Source organism: Gracilinanus agilis, chromosome 1, assembly GCF_016433145.1.
Source record: "Gracilinanus agilis isolate LMUSP501 chromosome 1, AgileGrace, whole genome shotgun sequence".
Classification (NCBI taxonomy): domain Eukaryota; kingdom Metazoa; phylum Chordata; class Mammalia; order Didelphimorphia; family Didelphidae; genus Gracilinanus; species Gracilinanus agilis.
Window position 1 is genome coordinate 136,490,775 of NC_058130.1, and position 25,197 is coordinate 136,515,971.

The 25,197-nt window shown below is 39.8% G+C and overlaps 1 protein-coding gene across 1 annotated transcript in view; it reads left to right on the forward strand.

Moving 5' to 3' along the window:
* Nucleotides 1-22,815, forward strand: part of LOC123248698 — a 46,316-nt gene extending 23,501 nt beyond the window's left edge. The window contains exons 4-8 of the mRNA XM_044677556.1: nucleotides 7,671-7,869; nucleotides 7,936-8,059; nucleotides 9,286-9,713; nucleotides 12,860-12,998; nucleotides 21,280-22,815. Coding sequence (XP_044533491.1) covers nucleotides 7,671-7,869; nucleotides 7,936-8,059; nucleotides 9,286-9,713; nucleotides 12,860-12,998; nucleotides 21,280-22,190 — 1,801 coding nt within the window. The 3' untranslated portion in view covers nucleotides 22,191-22,815. The remainder of the gene's footprint in view (nucleotides 1-7,670; nucleotides 7,870-7,935; nucleotides 8,060-9,285; nucleotides 9,714-12,859; nucleotides 12,999-21,279) is intronic.
* Nucleotides 22,816-25,197: the final 2,382 nt, after the last annotated feature.

Genomic DNA, 25,197 nt, shown 5'->3' on the forward strand with positions numbered 1-25,197 from the left:
ATGGAGTTAGGGAGCAGTTTTTGCCTGAGGCTACTTTGTGAGTCTCCTGGTTTCTCTGGGGGCCCTCCTGGGGTCTCTGGTCTAGTTGTTTTCAGGGTCGAGTCCCCATGGTCCTAGCCAGCTGCCCAGAGCCCAGAACTTGGCCCACGCTTGCTCCTCCACCTGAGGTTTTCCCCCTGAGTTTGAATGCAATGGGCACTGCTGCTGCCTCTCTCAGCCCCACTCCTGTGTCCAAGGTCTGAGTTTTCCAGCCTCCTGGGGTCTCTGGTCTAGCTGTTTTCAGGGGCAAGCCCCTGTGGTCCTAGTCAGCTGCACACAGCCCAGAACTTGGCCCACGCTTGCTCCAACACCTGAGGTTTTCCCCTGAATCTCAGAGTGCTGGGTGCTGCTGCTGCCCTCTCAGCCCCACTCCCGTGTCCAAGGTCTGAGTTTTCCAGCTACCTGGGGTTTCAGGTCCTGCTGCTCTTAGGGGCAAGCTCCTAGTGGTGCCAGTTAGCTGCCCAGGGGCTAGACTTTGTGTCCCTGCGTGCTCTAACTCTGGTGCACAGCCTCTGCCTCTGGTACTGTGGGTGGGGTAGGGGTAGGGGTGATCTGCTCACGTTTTAATCGGAGCTATTTCCCCCCCCTTTATAGTGTGGAAGTGCCCAAATCCCATGTACCTTCGATACTGTGCCCTATTGTGGGGTCCCTTCTTTCATTTGGATTTTGTTTTCTTGTCCTTTGGAGCTATGCTATATCTATTTGTAAGGAGAGAAAGTTGCCTTGCCTCTATTCTGCCATCATCTTAACTTGGAAGTCTGGGGGACAGCTTCTTTTTAAGAAGGCACAAATAGAAAGTCACTGGCCTGGAAAACTGTAGAATAACAACTATAGAGGTCTCGATGATTTTGACTTCTATTTGGGAAGAAGGAGCTGGGTCTTGAGCTGGGTTCAAAGGCTATCTAGCATAAAAGTCCTGGTCTCAGTTATTGATTTCTCTGTCCCTTCTTCCCTTAGCCAGAAATTTTCTTGAATAATGACCAAACTCAATCCATGAAGTCCATGTTCTGAGAACTAGACCTCTCAGTCTATCCAACTGAGTGGGATGTTTCATTTCCTTACCACAAGAAGATAGTTGAGGTACTTCCTGTTTTATCTCAGGCCAGCACTAAAAAACTAGGATTTGGAAGATGACTAATTGCCTCAATTCCTGGAATGGCTACTTAGTCAATAGATACCCCAAACCCTTTGGGCCTTGGAATTTCCTGTTTTCCATAGTACTAGGGGTTTGAGTTGAGGGACTTTTATTTTTCTCCTAATTTGTAGCTTTGTAGACTTTTTCAACTACAAAGGTGCAAAGGGATTTTACTTTGCATCTCCTCTTTGATCCCTCATTATCTTGAAAGTCATTGTCACTGAGGAATGGACATATAGGTATGCTGTGTACATGAATATAGTGAACTCTCTACTTATCTATGTTGACCACTCAGTATTTTTGTTTCTCTATGTCCCCCGCCCTTTTTTTTTAATCTTCTGTCTTAGAATCAATACTAAGTATTGGCTTTAAGGCAGAAGACTGGTAAGAGCTAGGCAATTGGGAGGTTAAGTAACTTTCCTAGGGTCACACAGCTTGGAATTATCTGAAGTCAAATTTGAACCCGTGACCCCCCATCCCTAGGATTGGCTCTCTATCCACTGAGCCATCTAGCTGCTGCCTTCCTTTCCAGCTTACTCTTATCCCTGTTTTTTGTATTGGGCGAAAATGGTCAAAATGATTATTTTCTGTACTTGAATTGACTTCCACCATCAGAATCTGTTGCTGCTGTTCAGTATGTTCTGCTACATGACACAAGTTAGGGGTGTGCAGTCCTGGGGAATAGGGAGGAAGGGGTCTGACCACACCAGTGGGGCTCAGCTTGGACATGCTACCCAAACCTCAAGGAAGGGCCCCCAGTATGGTTGAAATGGCATCTGAGGCCATTTGTGTCTTTTAAATCCTACTAAATTAGCACCTTCTAACAAGAGGCCTGCTTCGACTCCTCTTCATTCCAGTGCCTTCCTCCTGTTAATTTTCTGTATTTATCCTATATATTACTGGCTTTGTAGATATGTTTCCATGCTGTCTCCTTCACTAGGTCATAAGTTTGGGAGAGGGACTTTTTTTTTTTTTTTTTTTTTTTTTTTGCTTCTTTTTGTATACTCAGGACTTGGCACAGTGCCTGGCACTTAAATGGTATTTAATAAATGTTAATTGATTGATTGACTTAGGGTAGAGTTGTGGCAAATGTATCAAAATGATTCATGATACAGTGAAGCTCAGCAAAGGGGGATACAATACAGATGGATAGCATTCATTCAGGGTTAGAATCCCAGGGGGTTTTGCTCCCCCCATCCTCTTGAGCTACATTAGAGCAGCATGCTGGAAGGTGGTCCAGACAAACAGGAAGGATGGGCTCTGGTCAGAGGCACAGCACCCCTGGGGTCCTGGGTTTATATAGGGTTCTCAGACAAAGGGCTGGCTGTGGCAGCTGTCCCATTGCTGGTGGGTGAAAGAGTCAGGGAACATGGACCAACAACAAAAGTAGGGTTTCTAAAAATTAACCAGGAAGGTCACCTCAGACGAGGAAGGTGGAATTCTAGCTGTGCTGCATCAGCAAGCTTGTGGGAGAGTTTTAGCAGCCAGTTCTAACTAGAACTATGTGTAGTTAAACTTTAACCTTATTATGTAACCTGTGCCATACCTGGGAGAGTAGGGCCATAGAGTCTGCTGACTATTCAATATTATACTCCAAAAAACGTGAGGAAAGAAGTTGCAAACTAAAAATTTTCAGTATTATTGAATAAGGGATAGACTGCACATCACCAGAAAACCCTGGATGGAGGCATCTAGGTTGCTCAGTGGCTAGATAGTCAGGCCTGGAATTGGGAGGTCCTGGGTTCATAGGTGGCCTCAGTTACTTCTTAGCTGTGTGACCTGGGGTAAGTCACTTTACCCCAATTGCCTAGCACCCCTTCCTTCTCTTCTGCCTTGGAAACAATACTTAGTATTTTACTTTTAAGATGGAAGGTAAGGGTTTAAAAAAAAAATGAAAACCCTGAATAGCAGTAAGAACCAATCTCAGATTCATCTCATAAACCCATTGTTAATTATAGAGATACAGGAGTAATATTTTATTAGCAAATAAGTATGGAAAACAAAAAAAAGTATTAAGGAACACTAATTTTTGTAGTTATTATTATCTACTGAATAACAATTATTTCTGAACTTAACAAAAATCATATATTGATGTAACTTGTCTGCTTCCATGATTCCCTTAAAAAATAAGGTTGTGTTTATGGTACCAAATTTCAATAGATGCCAAAATAAATTTCCACAAACAATTTGTATATTGTGGTTTGCCCCATTTTTAAAGAGTGGAGCTATTTGAGGGTGATATGCTTTCCCATTACCTTACTTATATTTCCCTACATTTCCTCTCAAAGTTTGCTGAATTGAGTAAGATCAGGAAACTGTCCACATTCCCTCCCATCTCTTGTTTTTTTGTTAGGTCAAATTTTAATTTAATAAATACAATCATGACTTGGATTTTTGAGTCACTGATACAGCTAAGATAATAGGTTCAGATAATAGTGATGCTATTATTCCGAAAGTAACTATATGCTTCTTGAACATATTAAAGTTGTTGCCGTTGTTCATTCGAGTCTGACTCTTAAGACATGACCCAATATGTAGTTTTCTTGGCAAAGACACTGGAGTGGTTTGCCATTTCCTTCCCCAATGAATTAAGGCAAACAGAAGTGAAGTAATTCACCCAGGGTCACACAGCTTGTTATAGGATTTGAATTTAGGTCTTCCTGTCTCCAGGCCCAGAACTCTAGCCACTGAGTAATCTAGCTAACTCTATTAAAGTAGTAGCCCATAGAAATCAAAGACAAAGAAGCAATACCAGACCTCACTCAGGTTACATAGTATAAGACAGATTGTACAAGTAGAATTTCTGTGAAAAATATGCAATCGGTGTGTCCTCTCCCTGCCCCTATAATGGAGAGGAGACATAAAGTTGACCCCTTCTAGCCAATTACTTGATAGTTTGGAAACAAATCTTACAGAGATAATATTTGGGCTAAAGGCATTTAACATTACAATCAAAACACTGAAGAACAACATAGGATATCGTTGCATAGCAGAGAGCAATAACACTGACGGTTGTCTCTTGCAATATTAAGTACTTTAATATCTCATCACGACAGGAGTTGGACTGGATTCCAACTTTTCAAAGACTCAGTCCAAAAATGTCTTTGTTGACATTAGTCCCAAACAAGGGTCCAAGGACTTCTGGCAGCATCTGTTGGGTTATGAGATTTAGTCTATGTTAGAGATTTTTATCACCCATTATAGATCTTAATACTTTCAGCAGTTTCTTCAGGCAAGTTAAGTTAATAAGCATTTATTAAGTGGTTTATGTGTAAGGTATTGTGGTAAGCATCGGAGCTACAAAGAATGGCCAAAACATTCCAAAATAAAATCTTACACTCAAGAATCTAACACTATAACAGGAGAAATGACATGTACCAAATTTGGTACTAACAACCTGCCAAAAAAAATACATATACAGGATAATTTCTGAGGAAAAAGGCATTAATATTAAGGGAAAGCAGGAAAGATTTATTGCAAATTAGATTTTAAAGGAAGTCAGGAGGCAGAAATTGGGGAGAGCATTCTAGACCTGGTAGCCAGGGAAAATGCATAAAGTTGGGAGATGGAGGGTCTTTTGGGAGGAATAGAAAGGAGTGTCAATTTGACTATATATTGGGTCATGTCTTAAGAGTCAGACTCAAATTTTTTGGCCAAAATTTGCAGTCCTTATCACTTCAGCAGAGTGATCCTGTCTTTTGCAATGGGGTCTCAAATTCCTTTCCACTGATGGTGACTGGAAATTGCCTCTCGCATGCTGGATTCCTCTGTCAGGATTTCTTTAGCTATGGAAATCTTACTGAGATGATGCTTCTGTCTACACATAACTCAGATTTTTAGATATACACCCATTGTGTGTGTGTGTAGTTGGACTAGTTTTTAAGCTTCAATCAATGCTGCTTACTTGAAACATAGAAAAAACAAAAGCTCGCAAACACTGTTGGCCTGGAACTGCCAAGAACTGCTTGTATGTATATGTTCATTGTTCAGTCCATGATCCAGTTCCTTAAAAACTTCATCCATCATGCACTGGCGTCCTGCTACTCTGACACCTTGGGCTGTGGGCATAGGCTCACACCATCCCTCACCATCTCTTAGGAAGCTAATGGGTATTGACTAGGGATTGTTTGGCACTGGCTCTTTGTCCACTGACTCTCTGGTATATCCTTCCATGGCCCACTTTTTGGAGGTTTTCTTAGTTGACCTAGCTAATAAACACTATTTTGTTTTTTTTTAAATAGCATGCCACTTCAAATGATGGAAAAACCTATAGAATTATCAACAGTGAATACCACTGATGGTTTCTTGCATCCTAGGGAAACGACATGGCTCTTTTTTTCTTCACCTATTGCTTTCCAGATCCTTAACTGTGGCATTTACACAGGGGTTTACCTAGGTGTGCTGGTCCCTGACTTCTGACCACCTCCCTTCATTCATAAAAAACAAACTATGATTCTTGTCACACCACTCTGTGGCATTACCATCCTCAAGCAGAATTCTGGAGGGCAGGGCCTATGTTTGCTCTTCTTTGTATCCCTAATACTTAGACCATTGCCTCAGACATAGTAAGTGCTTAATAAATATTGATTGACCAGACCTAAGAATTTGCAGCTGAAAAGGCCCCTCTATTACAGCCAATGGAGATATCTTAGCTGGTGGCTGAAGACAACTTGGGGTGAGGAAAGGAAAAAAGAGAATAAGAAGGTGAGGTCACTCCAGCATAGTTTACTTCCAAGTTTTGTATCAAGGACATTTAAACTCATCTACTATAAGGAGCTTCTTTCCCTCTGGCAAGCCCCAATGCTTTCACTTGACTATATTGTTGGGGTTTGTAGTGGAGTGATCATAGAGAAACTAGGTGTAAGGGGAGGGACAAGTAGAAATAAAGCCCCGTTATTTAAAGGAATTTGGAGACCACCAGCCTTAGCCTAGTTCTCAAATAAACATCAACTACTAGCATTATTCATGTCCCAAATGGTGGCAACCCTTCCCAATCAACTTGAATTTTTCCTACTTGCTTTCTTCTATTCTGGAAAAAACCACTGGGTGTTGCAGTGTTTTTCTACAACAAATACACAGCACATGTCTTAATTCCTCAGGCACTGAGAGCTTCCTAAGAATCCCCAATATGGGGATTCCTCTGTGTAGTTCTGTGAGGTCTGAAACCTCTCACCCAAACTCCATGAATCTCACAAGGTGTTGATACAAGGCCAGGTAATCAATGACTACTTGGCAAATATTTGTCATTTGGGAACTATTTGGTGATAGTGATCCCTTGTCCCAACATTTCTTTTAGCCCTGCAGCTTTAGTTCTTATAACTGTTGTTTGAGTTCCTTGCTCTCTGATTTTCATTAGATTTCAGACTTAGGTTCCCTGTCTGAGTCTGGGAATTTTTCTTTTATGGTGGGGGAGGTATAGCAAGATCTATTCCTGAAGGTGGGGAAGGAGATTTTTCTGATAGGGCTGACTTCATGGTGTTTTAGAACATGGTGCTTTGAAATGGAATTTGAAGTAATTTTAGTTCTTTCATTTTTATTTTAATTTCTCTTTCCAGTTTACAAACCTCTAGTAAGGTTAAAGAACTTGTCCAAAATAGTCCAATTACTTTGTGCTCTGACTGGACTGGAACCTGGGTCTTCTGTAAGAGAATTTAGTGTTTTTCCTACTATACTGTTATGTATGGCAGTTTTAGGAGTGAAAACTTAACAGTATTGTGCAAGAGTACAAAGAAAAAAAGGAATAGTACTGTGAGACTGAAAAGTTCATAGATTAGGCTTTTTCTTTCTCCCTATCATTCTGCTCTTCTCTTCTGGGAAAAGTGATTTAGTAAGGATATTATAGTCTGGGACAGTGGTAGGGGAAGGGAGACTTCTAGGCAATGAGACTTCAGCTAGCCTGTTGGTACTTTTATATGATGCAGTAGCAAATGGAATAGAATCATTAAATTAAAAAAAAATCTTTACCTTCCATCTTGGAATCAATACTGTATATTGGTTCCAGGGCAGAAGAGCAGTAAGGGATAAGCAGTGGGGGTTAAGTGACCTGCCCAGGGTCACACAGTGTCTTGAGGTCAGATTTGAACTCGGGGACCGCCTAACTCTAGGCCTAGCCCTCAATCCACTGAGCCACCTAGCTGCCCCCTATAATGAGATTCTTAATGAAAAATGGGTAGGGAAGAGAATCAAGAAGAAAAACGAACTGGGGAAAGGGCTGTGCTTCCCTAAATAACTCTGTAGCCGTAGCAGGGTGGTGTGTGCAGTGCCTTGAGTTATGAAAACCTAAATGCAAATCCAGCCTCAGTCACTCGTCTGTTATCCAAAGCAAGCCATTTCAAACTTTTTACTTTCAGTAAAATGGGGATAACAGTATCTATATGCCAAGGTTGTATAAATGAGAGACTATTTATTTGCAATCTTAAAACGTTGGCGATTGTTATTGCTAGATTTCAAAATGTAACCCAAACTAATAGGTATAAAAACCGTCTGGTACTGGTAGCAGGGCGCTAGAGAGAAAAAAACAAATGGATCCGAAGAGCGAACCCCAAGTGCTGGATAAACAAATGCCCCAAACTCTGGGAAAAGCGGGCAGGTTGGGCCGCGAAGGTAGTATCAGAGCCTTCAACCGCCTAAAGGAACACGGACTTTGCTCCCGAGCCCCGAGAGTTTGGCCGAAGTCTACGGCTAAGACGCCAACCGTAGTTACCCCACCTCCACCTCCACCTCCTCCTCCACCACCTCCTTCTCCTCCTCCCACCCTGGAGCGCACCCCACCCTCCGCGATGACGTCACCGGAGCGGGACCATCCCGATTTCCCCGCGCCAAACTCCATCCTGGGGTTTCTCGGCCTCATCTCCAGCCATCGCCATCTTCCCTGTGGGCAAGGAGGTAAGAGGCCCGAGGAGGAAGGTTTGGGAAATGAAAAGATTAGAGGGGCAGGTCGTTGCAGTTTGAAGAGAATTTAAACACTTAAAAGTCTTGGGAGTACGATTCAGTTTGAGTGAGAAGGGGTTGTGCGCTTATCTCCGGCTGTTGTGCGTAGCCATGGAAGCGCGTGCGGGTTGCCGTTAGACTGCGATTCCCAGAGGCCTCCGGGGCCTAGGGACATCCAGTTTTCCGGACTACATTTCCCAGAGATCCAGGCGGCGACGTTCTCGAGAGACCTAAAGCCAGCTTCCTTTCTCTGCTGGACTCAGCCTTGAGCTCCGTCACCTATCGAAGCCAGTGGACAGCCTAGCCTTTTCTACAGTCCTGTAGACTGTGCTTTTAGTCTCAGTTCCAGGCTGTAGCGGGGCAGATAGGTCTCTTTTTTGGAGTCACGTGCCCTTCAAACTGGTCTCTATAGCAACCGCTTGACAGTGGTCCGTCGGCCTCAATCACCCCGGAAAGGGCGGAAACTCGGCCCGGAGGTTCCGGGAAATGTAATCTGGAAGTGGAGGTGCAGACAGGATCGGGCGGATGGAGAAGGGGCGGGGTTGGGAAATAACTAACTCACTTCTGCCTCAGGCGAGGAAGCGGAGATCTAAGGAATTGTGGTGATGACTGCCGGCCCTATTGTCAGTTGAGAACTCTCTCGCCCGAGGCCTGTGATTTTGTTTTTTGAGTTTCTTGGCCTTTGCGTGGCATTGGTGGGGGTGTGTAGAAAAGGGTAGTGGAGAGGTTCTAGGTTTTATGGGGTGCGGTTGGGCTAGGAGATTTTTGCATTCCTGGGGGGCGGGGGAGTCCGTCTGAGTAGTTGCGCATGCCCCGTGGCATTACTCGGAATCTGGAGTTCGACCTCAGTGATCTCTGGTGGTCGCTGGGGGGCGTCTGTACTCATTATTTCTTTTTTTTCTCAGTAGAGAAAAATATCCAAAATTGCCTAGGAATTAGTTGGTTAACTTGTTAGTGTTTCTTTTCATCTTGTCACGGTTCGTGTTCAACGAAATATCTTTTTGCGGGAACTTCATTAACTTGTCTACGTCCTCTTAATAGCATTATTAATTTAATAACTCGTTGTTAATGTTGCTTTCTTATATCTTAGGGGTGTCCTTGAGGAGCAACCTCAATATCTTTGGGAATATCTTTGAGGCGTAATCCCGTCTGGCTTTTTTTTCCTTCTAAATTTGAACAAGTACAAATGGCTGTGGAATCTAGAGAGGCTGTAGCCTTGGATGCCCAGAATCCAGCCGGAAAAGAGAGACTTCAGGTTGTAAACATGGAAGAGGAAGAGGATTACTTATGGGGAGAAAAAGGTAGCCAGAAGAGGAACAGCCATTCCACTCAGGAGATCTTCCGCCTGCGTTTCAGGCAGTTTGGCTATTATGATACACCTGGACCCCGAGAGGCTCTGAACAAACTCTGGGAACTTTGTCATCAGTGGCTAAGACCAGAGATACATACAAAAGAGCAAATTCTAGAGCTGTTGGTCCTAGAACAGTTCCTGACTATTTTGCCAGAGGACCTGCAGACTTGGGTGAGAGATCAGCATCCAGAGAGTGGGGAGGAAGTGGTTACTGTACTGGAAGATTTGGAGAGAGAACTTCTTGAACCAGGACAACAGGTGGGAAAGGCAAGTGTAATTTGTTGATGGAAAAGAGTGTGTCCTTTTGTCTTTTTCATTGGAGGGTGAGCCCCTTGAGAGCAGACACTTTTTTTTAAACCTTTGTATTCCCAGCATATTCCTGGCATATAGTAGGCATTTAATAAATTTTTGTTGACTTAGGGAATAATTATGAGAAGAAAATTAGTAAGGTTCAGTGTTTAGTGTGATTGGCTAGGACTATTAACCCATGTATTTGTCTCTTTATTCTCCTGTTTCCAACTGCTCATCTGCTCTTGAAGATATGAAATGTAGGGATTCTAATTGTAGGGGTTTGTAGGATTGGGTGCAAGAACATGTTTGTAGAATCATTCAACAAATATTTTTTGAATGCTGATAATAATTAAATCACTGCTAATCAATGTAAAGGCTACAAAAAAGATAAAAATTCCTTGCTTCCTCTGACTTAAACCAAAAACTGATAAAGTTGCACTAACTTCAATAAACATTTATGCCTATGCTTTGTAACCTCCTTAAGGACTAAGAGACTAGTTGCAGAGATAAGACAATACTATAAATTCCAATTAGAATATAATAAAGTTATAGGAGAGATACAGAATGTTGAGAATTCGGAAAAGGAAATGCTTGCTTCTGACTGATGGTGGTGGAATTGTATGCAACAAAGAATGATTCCCCCACCCCCCTTTTCTGTAGAGGAGTGAGCTCCTGAGCTGTGAATTGGAAGCGGGTGATTGGGAGAATTTCAAAAGATAGGTATAGAGAAGTTAGTGAATTCCAAGTATGAGTGACTGTGTGATTGATAGATAGCCAGGGCAAGCATTTAGAGCCAGGAAGTGGACTTCTAATGTTAGGGAAGGGTGTAGGGACCTGTTGAAGCCTTTTTATGCTGGGGAATAATATGAAAAGAGCTATTATTTTTTTTTTGAAAAATTTTATTTAATTAATTGATTTAGAATATTTTTCCATGGTTATATGATTCTTGTTCTTCCCCCCCAGCCAATGAGTAATTCCACTGGGTTTTATATATGTCATTGATCAAGACCTTGAATAGAGCTATTATTAAAGATTAATTGGATTGTGATTGGAGGGTGCTAGAGGAATTGGAGTCTGGGAAATTGGTTTAGAGGCATAGAGGAGAGGTGGTAAAAGCCTGAATTAGTAGCTGTGTAAAAAGAAAGAACAGATGAGTTTATAAAAAAGATTTCAGAGGTCAACAAAATTTATGTCTCTTCTTTTTCCTTTGTTGGCCACATCCGAAAACAGTGGCAAGGTTTCCAGCTTGCATGTCTGAGAGGGCCTTCATCTCATTAACAGAATTGGAAGTGGTTGGGGGTGAGCATAACTTATTTGCTTAGTTAGGGACTTATTGAGCTTGAGGTATCTTAGGTCATCCATTTGAGATCTAGTAAGTAATTTCCATCCCTGAGAGATAGGAGAGACATTTGCAAGCGTAGTAGTCTTTGGAGAGTCAGTTCAACTATTTACGGAATAGTTGATTAGTTTGGAGTGGAGAATTCATATAAGGAAATAGTTTGAGATGAGGCTGGAAGGGAACAGGGTCTAACAAGACAGTCTCTAAGGAGTATGGATATCAATATCAGTAATATTGGAGGAGCTAGTGAAAGATTTTTTTGTTTTTTAGCTAGACTGTTATGAGAATTAGTTTTAGTAGGAATATTCTGGTGGTGTATTATTTTGTTAAAGAAGATTGGAGGCAGGGAAGCATTTTAGGAAGCAACATCTGTAGTTAATCAGTGTACATTTATCAAGCATCTTTATGTGAGGAATATGCTAAGTGATGTAGATAGAAAGACAAAATCAACTTTTTTGAGTGACTAGATATAAGGAGTTAGGCAGAAAGTAAAAGGTCACTGAGTTTTTTAATCTGGTTGATGATATAATTGCCAAATTTAACTGAAAGTGAATGAGATCTCTGAGGGAGAGTATATGTAGGGAGAGAAGAGTAGAGGGCAACGAACTGAATCCTAGATATGGCTCTTTGTAGGCAAGGGAAGAAAAGAAGCATAGAAGGAAATAGAGGAATGGTCAGAGAGGTAGTAAAACAAGACTAGTATAGTTTTATGGAAATCAAAAAAGTAATGGGTTTTTATAAAGGAGAAGGGGGTCAGCAGTGCCTGTGGTCAAAGGTCAAAGAGGATGAAGACTGAAAGTAAGCATAGAGTGAGAGGGGGTGTCAAGTGTGGTGGATTTGGATTGAAAGGACCTGTACTTGAATCCTTTCTCTTCCTCTTATGAGACCAAATCTCTTAACCTCTCTGGGCCTCAGTTTTTTCATTTTGTGAAGTGAAAGGGTTGGACTAGACTTTTAAGGTTCCTTTCTTTTGTTATAACCACAAAGTGAGTAATCATATTTTCCCAAGTTTTTAAGCCAGCTATAATCTATACTCTAAATCCTCCATAACATTCTACACTTAGGCTTTGTGCTTAAGAACAATTGTTTTGTGATAACGTGGTTTCTTGTGATTTCTAAAAGTTAAAATAAAATTATGGATGTGTTAGGTGATAGTTGAAAGTAAACCTACAGTTTATTTTATTTTATTTTATTTTTTAAACTCTTAACTTCTGTGTATTGGCTCATAGGTGGAAGAGGGTAAGGGTGGGCAATGGGGGTCAAGTGCCTTGCCCAAGGTCACCCAGCTGGGAAGTGTCTGAGGCCAGATTTGAACCTAGGACCTCCCATCTCTAGGCCTGGCTCTCAATCCACTGAGCTACCCATCTGCCCCACAGCAGTTTATTTTTAATTGATAAAAATGGATGTATACAATTAGGAATTTATCCACAATTGTTTGAATACTAAATCATTCATTATTCAAATAACCACATCATGATAACATTAACACAAATTTCTTAAGATTTTCTGTGTATCATTAACAAAAATTTATCATGTCATTAATTCTTTCATGTGCTAAGCCAGCCATTTTCCTGGATTGCAATAGACCATTATTAATAAAAAGTGCATCCTTGGTTGTTTTATGGTTTTTCTTGATCTTAATATGGCTAATTTTAATCTGACACACAGATTTATGGTTTTTCTGCCCCTCTCCTGTATCTCTGTGCTTCATTTCTATAATGATGTTTTAGCTTCCATGGTGATTCTCAAAGCCAAACATTTTCATTATCTTTAGATCGTATCCAGAGAGGCAGGGGCTTGGGAGAAGATGGCACCTTTAGGAGCAGCTCAGGATGCACTAAATGTCCAGCTTCAGCCTATGAACATCCAGATCAAGTGTGGGTCTCCAGAGTCTCAATTCTTACAAGAAAGAGGTGAGATGCAAGTTCATATAACAGAGGGAGGGGAAAAAGGGAGGGAAGAGATGGAGATGGGAAGGAGATTGCTTTTGTGAGTTAGAACAGGGTCCAGCTCCTCAGTTTCAATGATCGAGGTTTTGTGATATATGTATGATTTGGTATCAGAGGACATTGATTTAAATGTTGGTTTTGCCAATTCCAATTTTGGGTGGGTAAGTCATGTGACTTGTCAGGGCCTCAGTTTTCTCATCTGTTAAGTGAGGAGGCTGGACTAAATGCTCTTTCATATGCCTTCCTATTTAAAAATCTATGATTCTGTGAAGGGATTTCTTGAGGAATTTTTTTATATGAGAAAGAAACAACCAGTAGATAAGGAAACACTGAAGATTAATAATGGGGATTAATAGAAGGGACAATCTACTGGAGAAAAAGAAATGGGCTGAAATCACTTCTTCATTTAGTGGGGTTTGCCTTAGCAAGGAGGACCAGCCTCTTCATGAGAGACTTGGATGAAGGAGGCTGTAGAGGAGGAAAGCATCTTCATGATAAGAGGTGAGGAGATAAGAAGAAGCACTTAAGAGGAAGCATGCCATGATTTTCTCAGTGAAATATGAGGCAAGGCTCTCTGTAGAGAGTGGTGGTGATGGGGTGGGGCTCATAGGATAGTGAATTGATTAGGGGGAGTTATAAAAGGATTATCTTGTTACAGTGAGGGCCCAGTTGAGATTATGTAACAAATTTATAATGAATCCAGTCAACACAATTTCATTTTTCTCCACTATTATTCAGGAACACATGAGTAAGAGTGAAGGCAGAGGATGATGCTGTTATTCTGCTGTGTCAGTTATGTCTGACTTTTTGTGACCCCATTTGGGGTTGTCTTGGCAGATTTGTTTGCCATTTCCTTCTCCAGCTCATTTTACAGATGAGGAAACGGAGGCAAACAGGGTTAAATGACTTGCCCAAGGTCACACAGCTAGTAAGTATCTGAGGCCAGATTTGAACTCAAAAAGATGAATCTTCCTGATTATAAGCCCAGTACTCTATCCATTGAGCTACCTAGCTGCAATTCAAATTTAAAGCTGTGATTTGATAGAGCTAGATAGTAATAGGACAATAGGGCAAAAGGGTTTTGAAAGAAGATAGAATAGAGCAGACTTGGTATTTGTCAAGATAGGGAAGGGAAGAGTGGAGGAGTGACATTCTGGGAATTTCTATTCCTTCCTACACTGTAGTTAACTATTGTGTCTCCCTTTTGGTGGTAATAAGCAAACTTCTTTCTTTCCCTTCTCTGCTTTAAAGCCCTTTTGGGATTTATAAAAAAAAAAAAAACCACATATGTATTTATATATATACATATACATATACTTTTTTTCTCTCAATTTTATTTTTTCCCAATTACATAGAAAAGCAATTATTAAAAATTTTTTTAAATTTTGATTTCCAAATTCTTTCCCTCTCTCCCTTTTCCTGAGAAGACAAGCAATTTGATAATAGGTTATACGTGTACAATAGTACAAAACATATCCCATGTTAGTCATGTGAAAGAAAACAGACCAAAAAAATGAAATGAAAAAGAAAGTTTTAAAAAGTATGCTTCAATCTGTATTGAGACTTCATCTGGAGAAGGATGGTATTTTTTATCATAAGTTCTTCAAAATTGTCTTGGATCCTTGTTTGTTGAGAATAGCTAAATCATTCATAGTTAATCATTATACAGTATTGCTGTTGCTGTGTATAATCTCCTCACTTTACTTTGTATTGGTTCATGTAGATATTTCCAGGTTTTCCTGAAATTTTCCTGCTCATCATTTCACTTTCTTCCTTTCTCTCATTAAAAAGAAACAAATTTAAAAAACCTTACCTTCCAACTTAGAACCAATATTGTGTGTTGGTTCTAAGGCTGAAGAGTGGTAAGGGCTGGGCAGTGGGGGTTAAGTGACTTACCAAGGGTCACATAGCTAGGAAGTATCTGAGACCAGATTTGAACCCATGACACTCTGTCTCCAGGCTTAGCTCTCAATCCATTGAGCCACCCAGCTGCCCCTATCATCATAATCACATACTACAATTTGTTTAGTCATTCCTCAGTTAATGAACATCCCCATAATTTCCAGTTCTTTACCATTGCAAAAAATAAGCGCGCGCTCTCTCTCTCTCTCTCTCTCTCTCTCTTTTTCTCTCTCTCTCTCTCCATATATATATATATATATATTTGTACATACAAGTCCTTTTCTTTCTTTCCTTTTTTTTTTTTTTAAATCTCTGGGATATAGACCTAGTAGTGGTATTATGAGGTCAAAAGGTTTGCAGAGTTTTATAGCCTTTTGAGCATAGTTCCAAATTGCTTTCCAGAATAATTGGATCTGTTCACAACTCTACCAACGGTGCATTAGTGTCCCATTTTTCTCACATCTCCAATATTCATCATTTTCCTTTTCTGTCATATTAGTCAGTCTGATATGTATGAGCTGACACCTCATAGTTGTTTTATTTGCATTTCTCTAATCAATAGTGATTTAGAACATTTTTCATATGATAATAGTTTTGATTTCTTTGTCTGAAAATTGCCTGTTCATATCCTTTATCCGTTTATAAATTGGGGGAATGACTTGTATTCTTATAAATTTGACACAATTCTATATAGTTGAGAAATTAGACCTTTGTCAGAGAAATTTGTTGTAAAATTTCCACCTCGACAAGTTTTTTGCTTCTAATTTTGGCTGCATTGATTTTGTCTGTGCAACAACTTTATAATTTAGCATCATCAGAGTTATCCATTTTATGTAATGCTTTCTGTCTTCCTTTATCGATAGATCTGACAGGTAAACTATTCCATGCTCCCGTAGTTTACTTATGGTATCATCCTGTCTGTATCATGTAATCTACTCAGTATCCACCTCTGTTTTATGGGTGAGTTTATCCCATTCAAACTCACAATTTTGATTAATATTTTCCTCCATCCTACTTTTTATCCCATTTAATCCTTCTCTTCTTTTACCTATCCTTCTGACCACCGCTTCCCCTGAATCTGCCTTCCTATCAGCTTCTCTCTCTTTCCCTCATCTCCCTCCCCTCCTACTTGCCTTTAGGATAAGATAAGATTTCTATACCTAATTGAGTGCATATATTATTATATCTTCTTGAGTCAATTTCAATGAGAGTAATGTTCAAGTGTTTCTTGACACTTCCCATCTTCCCCCTCTAAAAGCTCTTTTTGAATCTCTTTTACATGAGATAATTTAACCCATTCTGCCTCTACCTTTCCCATTCTCCCTGTGTATACCTCTTTCTCGCCCCTTAATTTTATTTTTTGGGTGTCATTTCATTGTATTCAACCTATGTCCTCTTTATGTATTATTCCTTCTAACTGCCATAATAATTATAAAGTTCTTAGGAGTTAAAAATATCATTTTCCTATGTAGGAATATAAACAGTTTACCTTTTTCAATCTCTTATGATTTCTCTTTCCTGTTTACCTTTTTATACTTCTCTTGAGTCTTGTATTTGAGAATCAAATTTCATATTCAACTGGTATTTTTGTCAAGAATACTTGAAAGTCCTCTCTACTCAGTTTTGGTGGAAAGGTGATTCTTTGTTGCAATCCTGCCTCTCTCCTTAGCCCTTGGAATATTATATTCCAAGACCTCTGGTCATTTAATGTAGAAGCAGCTAATCTTTTGTTATCCTGACTTTGGCTCCATGATATTTGAATTGTTTCTTTTTTGGCTGTTTGTAATGTTTTTTCTTCTCTTGGGAACTCTGGAATTTGTCTATAACATTCCTGCGAGTTTTTATTTTGGGATCTCTTCCAGGAAGTGATTGGATTCTTTCATTTTCTTTTTGAGTTCTAGAGTCAGAACTTTTGACTCTAGTTCTTGGAGTCAGAACAGTTTTCCTTGATAATTTCTTGAAATATGCTGTAAAGGCCCTTCTTTTGATCATAGCATTCAGGTAGTCCAATAATTCTTAAATTAAGTCTCCTGGACTTTTTTTTTCAGGGTGAATTATTTTTCCTGTGAGATATTTCATGTTTTTTTTCCCCTATTTTTTCATTCTTTTGATTCTGTTTTATTGTTTTTTGATGTCTAATGGAGTAATTAGCTTCCATTTTCTAATTCTAATTTTATGAAAATATTTTCATCAGTGAGCATTTGTAACTCCTTTTCCATTTGGTTAACTATATATTTTTTTAGAAGTTCTTTTCTTCAGTGAATTTTCATATCACTTTTCCCATTTGGCCAAATTCTACTTTTTTTCTTTTTTTTTTTTTTCCCTAAACTCTTACCTTCTATTTTAGAATCAATACTGTGTATTAGTTTTAAGGCAGAAGAGCAGGAAAGTCTAGGCAATGGGGGTTAAGTGACTTGCTCAGGGTCACACAGCTAGGAAGTGTGTGAGGCCAGATTTGAACCTAGGACCTCCTTTCTCTAGGCCTGGCTCTCAATCCATTGAGCCATCCAGCTGCCCCCTCCAATTCTACTTTTTAAGGAGTTTTCTTCAGTGGATTTTTGTGCCTTTTTTACCCTTTGGCCTATTTTCTTTTTAAGATGTTATTTTCTTCAATTGTTTTTTTTTTTAAGGGGCAACTAGTTTGTGTAGTAGATAAGAGTTCTGGACCTAGAGTCAGGAAGCCTCATCTTCCTGAATTCAGATCTGACCTCAGATTTCTATTAGCTTTGTGACTCTGGGAAAGACACTTAAGCCTCCGAGTTTCCTCATCTGTAAAAAAAGCAGGAGAAGGAAATGGTTAAACCACTCTAATATTTTTGCCAAGAAAACCCCAAATGAGGTTATGAAAAATCAGACACAACTGAAAATGACTGAATAGCCACAACATTTTTTGTGTGCCTCATTTTCTAAGCTATTGACTCTTTTTTCATGAGTTTCTTGCATTACTTTCTTTTCCAGTTTTCCTTCTAACACTCTTTTTTGGTTTTAAAAATCTTTTAGAACTCTTTTGGGGCCTGAAACCAATTTACATTTTCCTATGAGACTTTGCATGCATTGATTTTGATATTATTGTCAAATTATTACCATATTCACTTTCTATGGTCAGGTTATTTTTTTGGTTATTTAATTTTCCAGACTGTTTCTTGACTTTTAACTTCATGTTAAAGTTGGGCTCTGCTCCTAGGGTTGAAGGGGGTACTGTCCAAGCTTCAGGTTTTCCTGTTGCTGTTTTCAGAGCTAGTTCTGGGGGTCTTGAAGTTTTCCGTTCTTCCAAGGTAGTGTTATTTAAGGAGAGGTGTGGTCACTGCTCTCCTCCACTGTGCTCTGCTCTTTGACCACAAATACTTTTTTCTGCCCTGGAACTGTGTCCAGTGTCCTTGTTCTTTCTAGTGCTCCTCTTCACCCTGAGAGTGAAGTTGAGTTCAAGTTGGAACTGCATATGGACAATGCAACAGAGTCCTGCTCCTAGTCCCAGCAAAAGGTCTTCTGTAATTTCCTTTTCCTCAATTGTCTGACCTCCTTACTATTGTGGGAAGGGAGCTCTGGAAGCTCCCCAACCTCCTTAGTTTCCTTGGGTTGGAAAATTGTCCTTTTGTGGGTTCTGTTGCTTCTGAATTCATTTCGAGGCATCATTTTAAAGTTGTTTGGAGGAGAATTTCAGAGAACTCAGGTGAGTCCCTGCCCTTATTCTGTTGCCATCTTGTTTCCAGGCATTACTCTTTCCTCTTCCCCTGGCATATATAATCTTAATGGTCCTTATTAGATATTATCTTATCTCTGCTCATCTAGTGACAGCTACTGAATCTTTAAGAACTTAACATAGACCGCAAAACTGAACTTTTTTTAGATGTATTCTTAAGGTATAGATAGAACAGAGATGCTTCTCTACTTTCCCTTAGTATTGGTGTCCCCTTTAACCTAACTCTACTGGCATGGCAAATAAGCAGGCATGAAACCCTTACTATGGCTAGAAACTTGCTAAGAACCGAGGAGACCAATATAAGCAAAAAAGAAAGACAACGCCTGTTCTCAATATTTCTTATATCTTACTTGGAAAAAAACAATACACCAAAGGAGTAGGGAAGGGAAAAATACCTGCAAAGGGAGCAAACTGTCAAAGTTTGGAAAGTCAGAAGCAGAATTGGAAGGGGAATGAAGATTGGCTGGCCTGGGCCCTTCCTTAAAATGGAGGCCTTGTGAGAAACTCATCAGTGGGAAAAGAGAGCCCTAGCATGGTGGAAAAAATGTTGCATGGTGTGAAGACTGCAGAGATAAATGAATGTTCCAAGGTCAGAGGCCCTAGACTCTGAAGGAAGATCTATGGGGAAATGGTGGCAAAGTTCAGGACGTTAGAATATGGAAAAAGATGATTCAAATCACTTTTTGTTCTATTACTCTTGCTACCTATCTGTTCAGTCTCTTGCCTTATACTCTCTTCTCATCTTTCTCATCCTTATGGAAGGATTATTTTACCCAAACTCCAGTTTCTCCCCCTATTCCTTGTTTATCATGTTATATTCCTACATGGCTCTTCATATTTTTTTCTTGTAATATGTTTTATTGATAGGTAGCTCAGTAGATTGAAACCAGGCCTAGAAGTGGGAGGTCCTGGGTTCAAATCTGGCATTTGACACACCTAGTTATGTGACTCCAGGCAAGTCACCCAACCCCTATTGCCTACCCCTTACCATTCTTCGGCCTTGGAACCAATATCAATTCTAAGAAGGTAAGGATTAAAAAAAATGTTTTGTTGATGTTCTTTTTTTTAACATCACCTTAAATTCCCAATTTGTTTACTATCAACTTTCCATAGAAGCTTCCCTTTTAACTCAATGAGTACAGTTGAACATAACAAATCAACCCATTGGCCTGAACATTTCATTTCTATAGTTTACCATCTCTTTGCTGAGAAGTGCCATGCCAAGTATTCCTCTGAAAGTTGTCACTCCATTGCCCAGAGTTCTGAAATTCTAGAATATTGTTTTCCTTTACATTATAGTTATTATGCAAAATTGTTCTCCAGGTTTTGCTTTGTTCTTTGTGGACTAATGTTCCTACAAATCTATTTAAGTTTCTCTGAATGTGTCATATTAATTTCTTAATGGTGTCATAATATTCTTTTATTTTCTTGTACTATAGTTTATTCAGGTACTCCCCACTTGATGGGCACCTATATTTATTATTTTTGTTATCTTTGTTATTATAAAAAGTGCCATATGCTTTTTTATATGTGAGACTTTTTGTTCTCTTTGGCTGTTTACTTTCTCATTCTTTTTGTCTTAGATCAGTTAATTTTTTTTGTCTTAAATTGTCTTCTCTGCCAGATACCCTTTTACCTCAAGGATCAAATGTAAAATCCTCTATTTGAGGTCAAAAGCCATTTATAACCTAGCCTTCCCTATTTTTCTAGTCTTCTTTTGCCTTATCAAAGGTCTCATAGACTCTTTGATCCATTGACACTGGCCTCTTTATTGTTCTTTGAAAATGTCACTTCTTCTCCCAATGAGCATTTTTATTTCCTGACCAGTGATCACAAGCTTATTTCTGACCCCTGCTTCCCCTAGTTTCCTTTAAGTACTAGCTAGAGTTTTACCTTCTACAGAAGGACTTTCCCAATCCCTCTTAGTTCTAGTATTTTTGCTCTGCTAATTATTTTGTATTTATCCTACAGATAGCTTTCTGGGTACAGAATTGTTTGTATGTTATCTTCCCCCATTAGGTTGTAAGCTTCTTGAAGGCCAGAACTACCTTTTTGTCTTTCTTTGTATTCTTAATGTTTAGCATACTGTCTGGTGCATAGTGGGCCCCTAAAATATATTTATTGACTTACTGGCCTGGCCTCTTTGTGTTCACTCTTGTTTTCTGTTACCATTTCCTCTAGAAATGGGTTGCTGTTTGTGAAAGCTTACTGAAACAAATATAAACTTTATACATATCTTGCACAGCATATAATTTAATTTTTATTGTTTCTAAGAGGCATTGTGGTCTCATTGAAATGTTGATGGATTTAGAGTTTGAATTTTAATCATAGCTCCTCAACCTACTAACTGTGTGATTGTGGCCACTTAATTTCTCTGGGCCTCAATTTCCCCACCTGTAAAAGAGGATTGGAATATCTATTCCTATTTAAATCTTTGATCATCTCACCTCTTTTATCCTCAAGTTTTCTAATATATAAACATAAGAATAATCATACTTTCTGCTTATTCAGAGACTTGTAATAACTGCAACAGGTAAAGTATATTAAAGGCTAGGGAGATGTGAACCCTTGTCAATATTCCCTTTTAAGAAGGCTTTTTCTCCCAGCACATATGACATCTGTGTTTTCTCTTGATTATTTCAGATTTTGAGACTAGTACCAAGTGGTCCCTTCCAAAGCAGGAACATTCTGAAGAGGTAGAGTCACAGGAAAGGATATCTGGAAGATTTCCAATGGGTGTTTCTCAGAGAACCAAGATTGAAGAAGTCTATGAATGTGAAGGCTCTTTAGATGAGCAACAGGAAAACAACATGGAGAAAGTTGATGGATCCCTTTCCCAGGAGGGAATTATGCTAGTGACCATCCCTTCTGAAAAAACTCCCTTAGGAGAGAATGGTGATGAGTATGAGAGTCTGAGTAGTTGCCATTTGAGCTCAGACTTGGTTATACAACATAGAGTAGAAAAACCCTATATGTCTAATACAAATGACCAAAACACTAGACAGAATTCATCTTCTAGTGTACAGCAAAGAGATCAGACTGTCAAGAAACCATTTGAATGTAATGAATGTGAGAAAACCTTTAAGCAGAACTCAGAACTTCGAAAACATCAGAAATGTCACATGGGAGTGAAACCTCACAAATGTACTCAGTGTGGGAAAGCATTTGGCCGTGGTTCTGATCTTAGGAAACATCAAAGAATTCATACAGGAGAGAAACCCTATTCATGTAGTGAATGTGGGAAAGCCTTCAGGGGGAGCTCAGACCTTATTCAGCATCAAAGAATTCATACTGGAGATAAACCCTATCATTGTAGGGAATGTGGGAAAGCCTTCAATCAGACCTCTTCCCTTATTCAGCATCAGAGAATTCATACTGGAGAGAAACCCTATGAGTGTAATGAATGTGGGAGAGCTTTCAATCAAAGCTCCGCTCTTACTCAACATCAGAGAATTCATACTGGAGAGAAGCCCTATTCATGTAAAGAATGTGGGAAACCTTTTAGGCATTGGTCTGGCCTTATGACACATCGAAGAGTGCACACCAAACTTTGACCCTATGCATATTCTGAATATGAAAAATCTTCAGACAACTTTGTAACTTTTGTTAAGTCGCAGAAAACACATACTGGGATCATAATCCCATATAGTGATTATGAGCTCTTCAAGGGCAGGACCTATGTTTGTCTTATTCGGTTTGGTCCTTGCCAGAGTGCCATGTGCCTATGAGAAATAAGGTTTATTTTGTGATAGGTTAATCTAAGTAATGAATGGGGAAGAGGAAACATTATTTACCTCCTCCTTTGACTTAGGAAACTCAAGGAATGTGAAATAAATGGGAATGTAATATCTTGAGATGGAGTTTAGCTACTCCAAGAAACTATGGATTGGACATAGCTATTTTGCTTTGCCCTTTTTGCCAAGTCCAGGAGTCCCTATATTTGTTGTCAGTTGTCATTGAGATCAGGGTGATGTAGATATTGTTGGTAGACTCTCCCTCTGGGTATGATCATTCCCTCCCCCCTTCCTGACCTCCAGGGGCATTTGTCTCTGAGGAACAGAATTACATGAGGAGAGTGATTCCAATATTTTTTTCCCATGGGAATAAATGAACATAGTCTTCATGTCTCTGAAGAGGTTTGATGGTGGGGGGTGGGGGTAGGGGTGGTAGTTATTAGTATGTCAGGAAAGAAAGGAAATAGACACACTTGTGTAGTTTTTTGTTATTTGGCATGTAAGGCATTTACCATTATTTTTGTAAATAGTTATCTTCTAAAAGGGAAGGGTATGTGGATTTTGCTATTTCACTGGTAGAATTGATCTCCCAAGAAAAGGGAGGCTGTACTTCAGGGGATTAGATGAGGTTTGGGTGCTCAGAGCTCCATCCTCAGGATGTATAGAATAGGCAAGAGAGTCCTCTGAGAAGAATTGGGGACAGCTTTTTAAGAAGGTCCAAACAGAAAGCCAGTGGACCTGAGAACTATAAAATGACAATGGTAGAGTTTCACAAAGATTGTAACTCCTTTCCCAAAGATGGGAGTGGGCCTTGAGCCAGGTAGAAAGGATGTTCAACATATTGATCCCTCCCCTCCCCACTCCTTCCCCTAGTCAGAAGTTATCTTGAAGTATAACCAAACTCGGGCCTTACAGTCCCTGTCCTGAGGAGTACACCGTTCTGTCTTCCTGGCCCAGTGGGACATCTCAACTTCTTTACTACTTTCTTTAGGGAAAGGTGGCTGAAGTACTTTCTCTTTCCACTTAGGTCAGTGCTAAAAAGCCAGGACTTGGTAGTGGAGTCACTGACTCAATTCCTGGATTGGGAATTTAGTCTATAGACATTCTGGGCCCTTCTGATCCCTGAGAAGAACAGAGAAGATGCTGTCTTGTTTCTCTGCCCCTGGAAGTCTCATTTTTCCATGTTGCTGTGGGTTTGGCTTGAACGATTTCATTTTTCATCATATTTGTGTCTTCGTAGACTTTTCTAACTAATCAGAGCCCTGAAAGCTATTGCTACTGAGGAAAGGAGTGTGAGTATGCTGTGTGCATATATGGGTGCTTTTTTGCTGGTCACTCCAATATTTTTGTTCCTCTTTCTACTGCCTCTCATAAAAGGTTACCCTTATCCCTGCATGGGTAGAGTAGAAAGCCTTTTCTCGAGACCTTATTTTTGAAAACGTGAGTTGTCTCTCAACGTCAGAATCTTTTGCCATTGTTCAATCCTTTTGCAGGAGACAAAGTGAGGAGCATGTGGCTCTGGGATTTGGAAGGTGGGTGCTTTGGTAACCACAGCAGTGGGCTTAGCTTGGACATACTACTCATGTTTACAGTGGCAACTAATAAGTCCTGGTCTTGGGTTTGGGGAGTGGAAATGGGGAAAGCATCCTTCCACTAACTTAAGGAAATAGCATCAAAGCACTTTGTGATAGAATGGTCAGCATTTTCTAGATTTATAAATATATCTTTTTAGACCAATTAGACCACATAATTAGTACCTGTCCACAGTGTGAAAATAACAAGCACAGGACCAAAGGAAAATGTAAGAGTTATGGCCCAATCCATAGTTGTTTTGGAATTAGAAGGAGGCATCTTAGAAGGTTTTGCTGGGGAGAGGAGTTGGTGGCATTTGGAGTCTACAGGGCAGCCTGAGGTCTGGCTAAGATTAGGATGGGAGGTAGAGTGTCCTTGGCTCTATTAATCTACTTTTGGATGTAAAGTGTTATGAAGCATCTTTTATATACTAGGTCAACCAAGTCTCCTAAGGCATGCGATCTTCTATGAAGAGAAAAGAGGAGACATAAGATTGAGAGCTATTAAGGAACTCATAAATCTCAGAGAAGTCATAAATTTACTGAGCCTAAGATTTTGGTTTCTCAGAAATTTGTGCTACTCATACTTGAATGAGAATCCCCAAGAGTAGCCATGACATGCCTTTTGAGAACCTCTAGTGAGAGAGAACCCATTACCTTCAACCCTTGTTTTTTTTTTTTTTTTTTGCATGGCTCTAATGTTAGGAAGTTTTTACTGACATAAAAATGTAAATCCTTCTGCAGATTCTGCCTCTTGCTCTTCATTCTACCCCTCTGGCCAGACTGATTAAATCTAATCCTTCTTCCACATGACAGGCCTTCAGGTACTTGAAGACAGTTATGTTTCTTCAACTGATCCTCATGAGTGCTTTCTCCAGTCTTCAGTCTTGGGTGCCCTCTTCTGGACAAGCCACATCTTGTCTGTGTCCTCACAACCTAATAGGTCTTTTTGTCTCAGCAGAGGCAGTGAGGTTGGCAAGACTGTACAAGGCTATGCTGATTCCTAGAATTGAACATAATACTCCAGATGTGGTCCAACTAGAGCTGGGTGCAGCAGAACCTTTACTCTCTTGACTGCTGCTGGTGTCATAAGTGAAGCTTAGTATAGCATTGGCTTTTTGACTGCTGTCACAGTGCTGACTCTTATGAACTTGTGATCCACTGGAACCTACAGATTTTTGTGTGTATAAATTATTTCCTCTCTTCCCTTCATCTTATTTGACTCAAGTCATTGTTATCTTGTCAGAGGTCTTTTT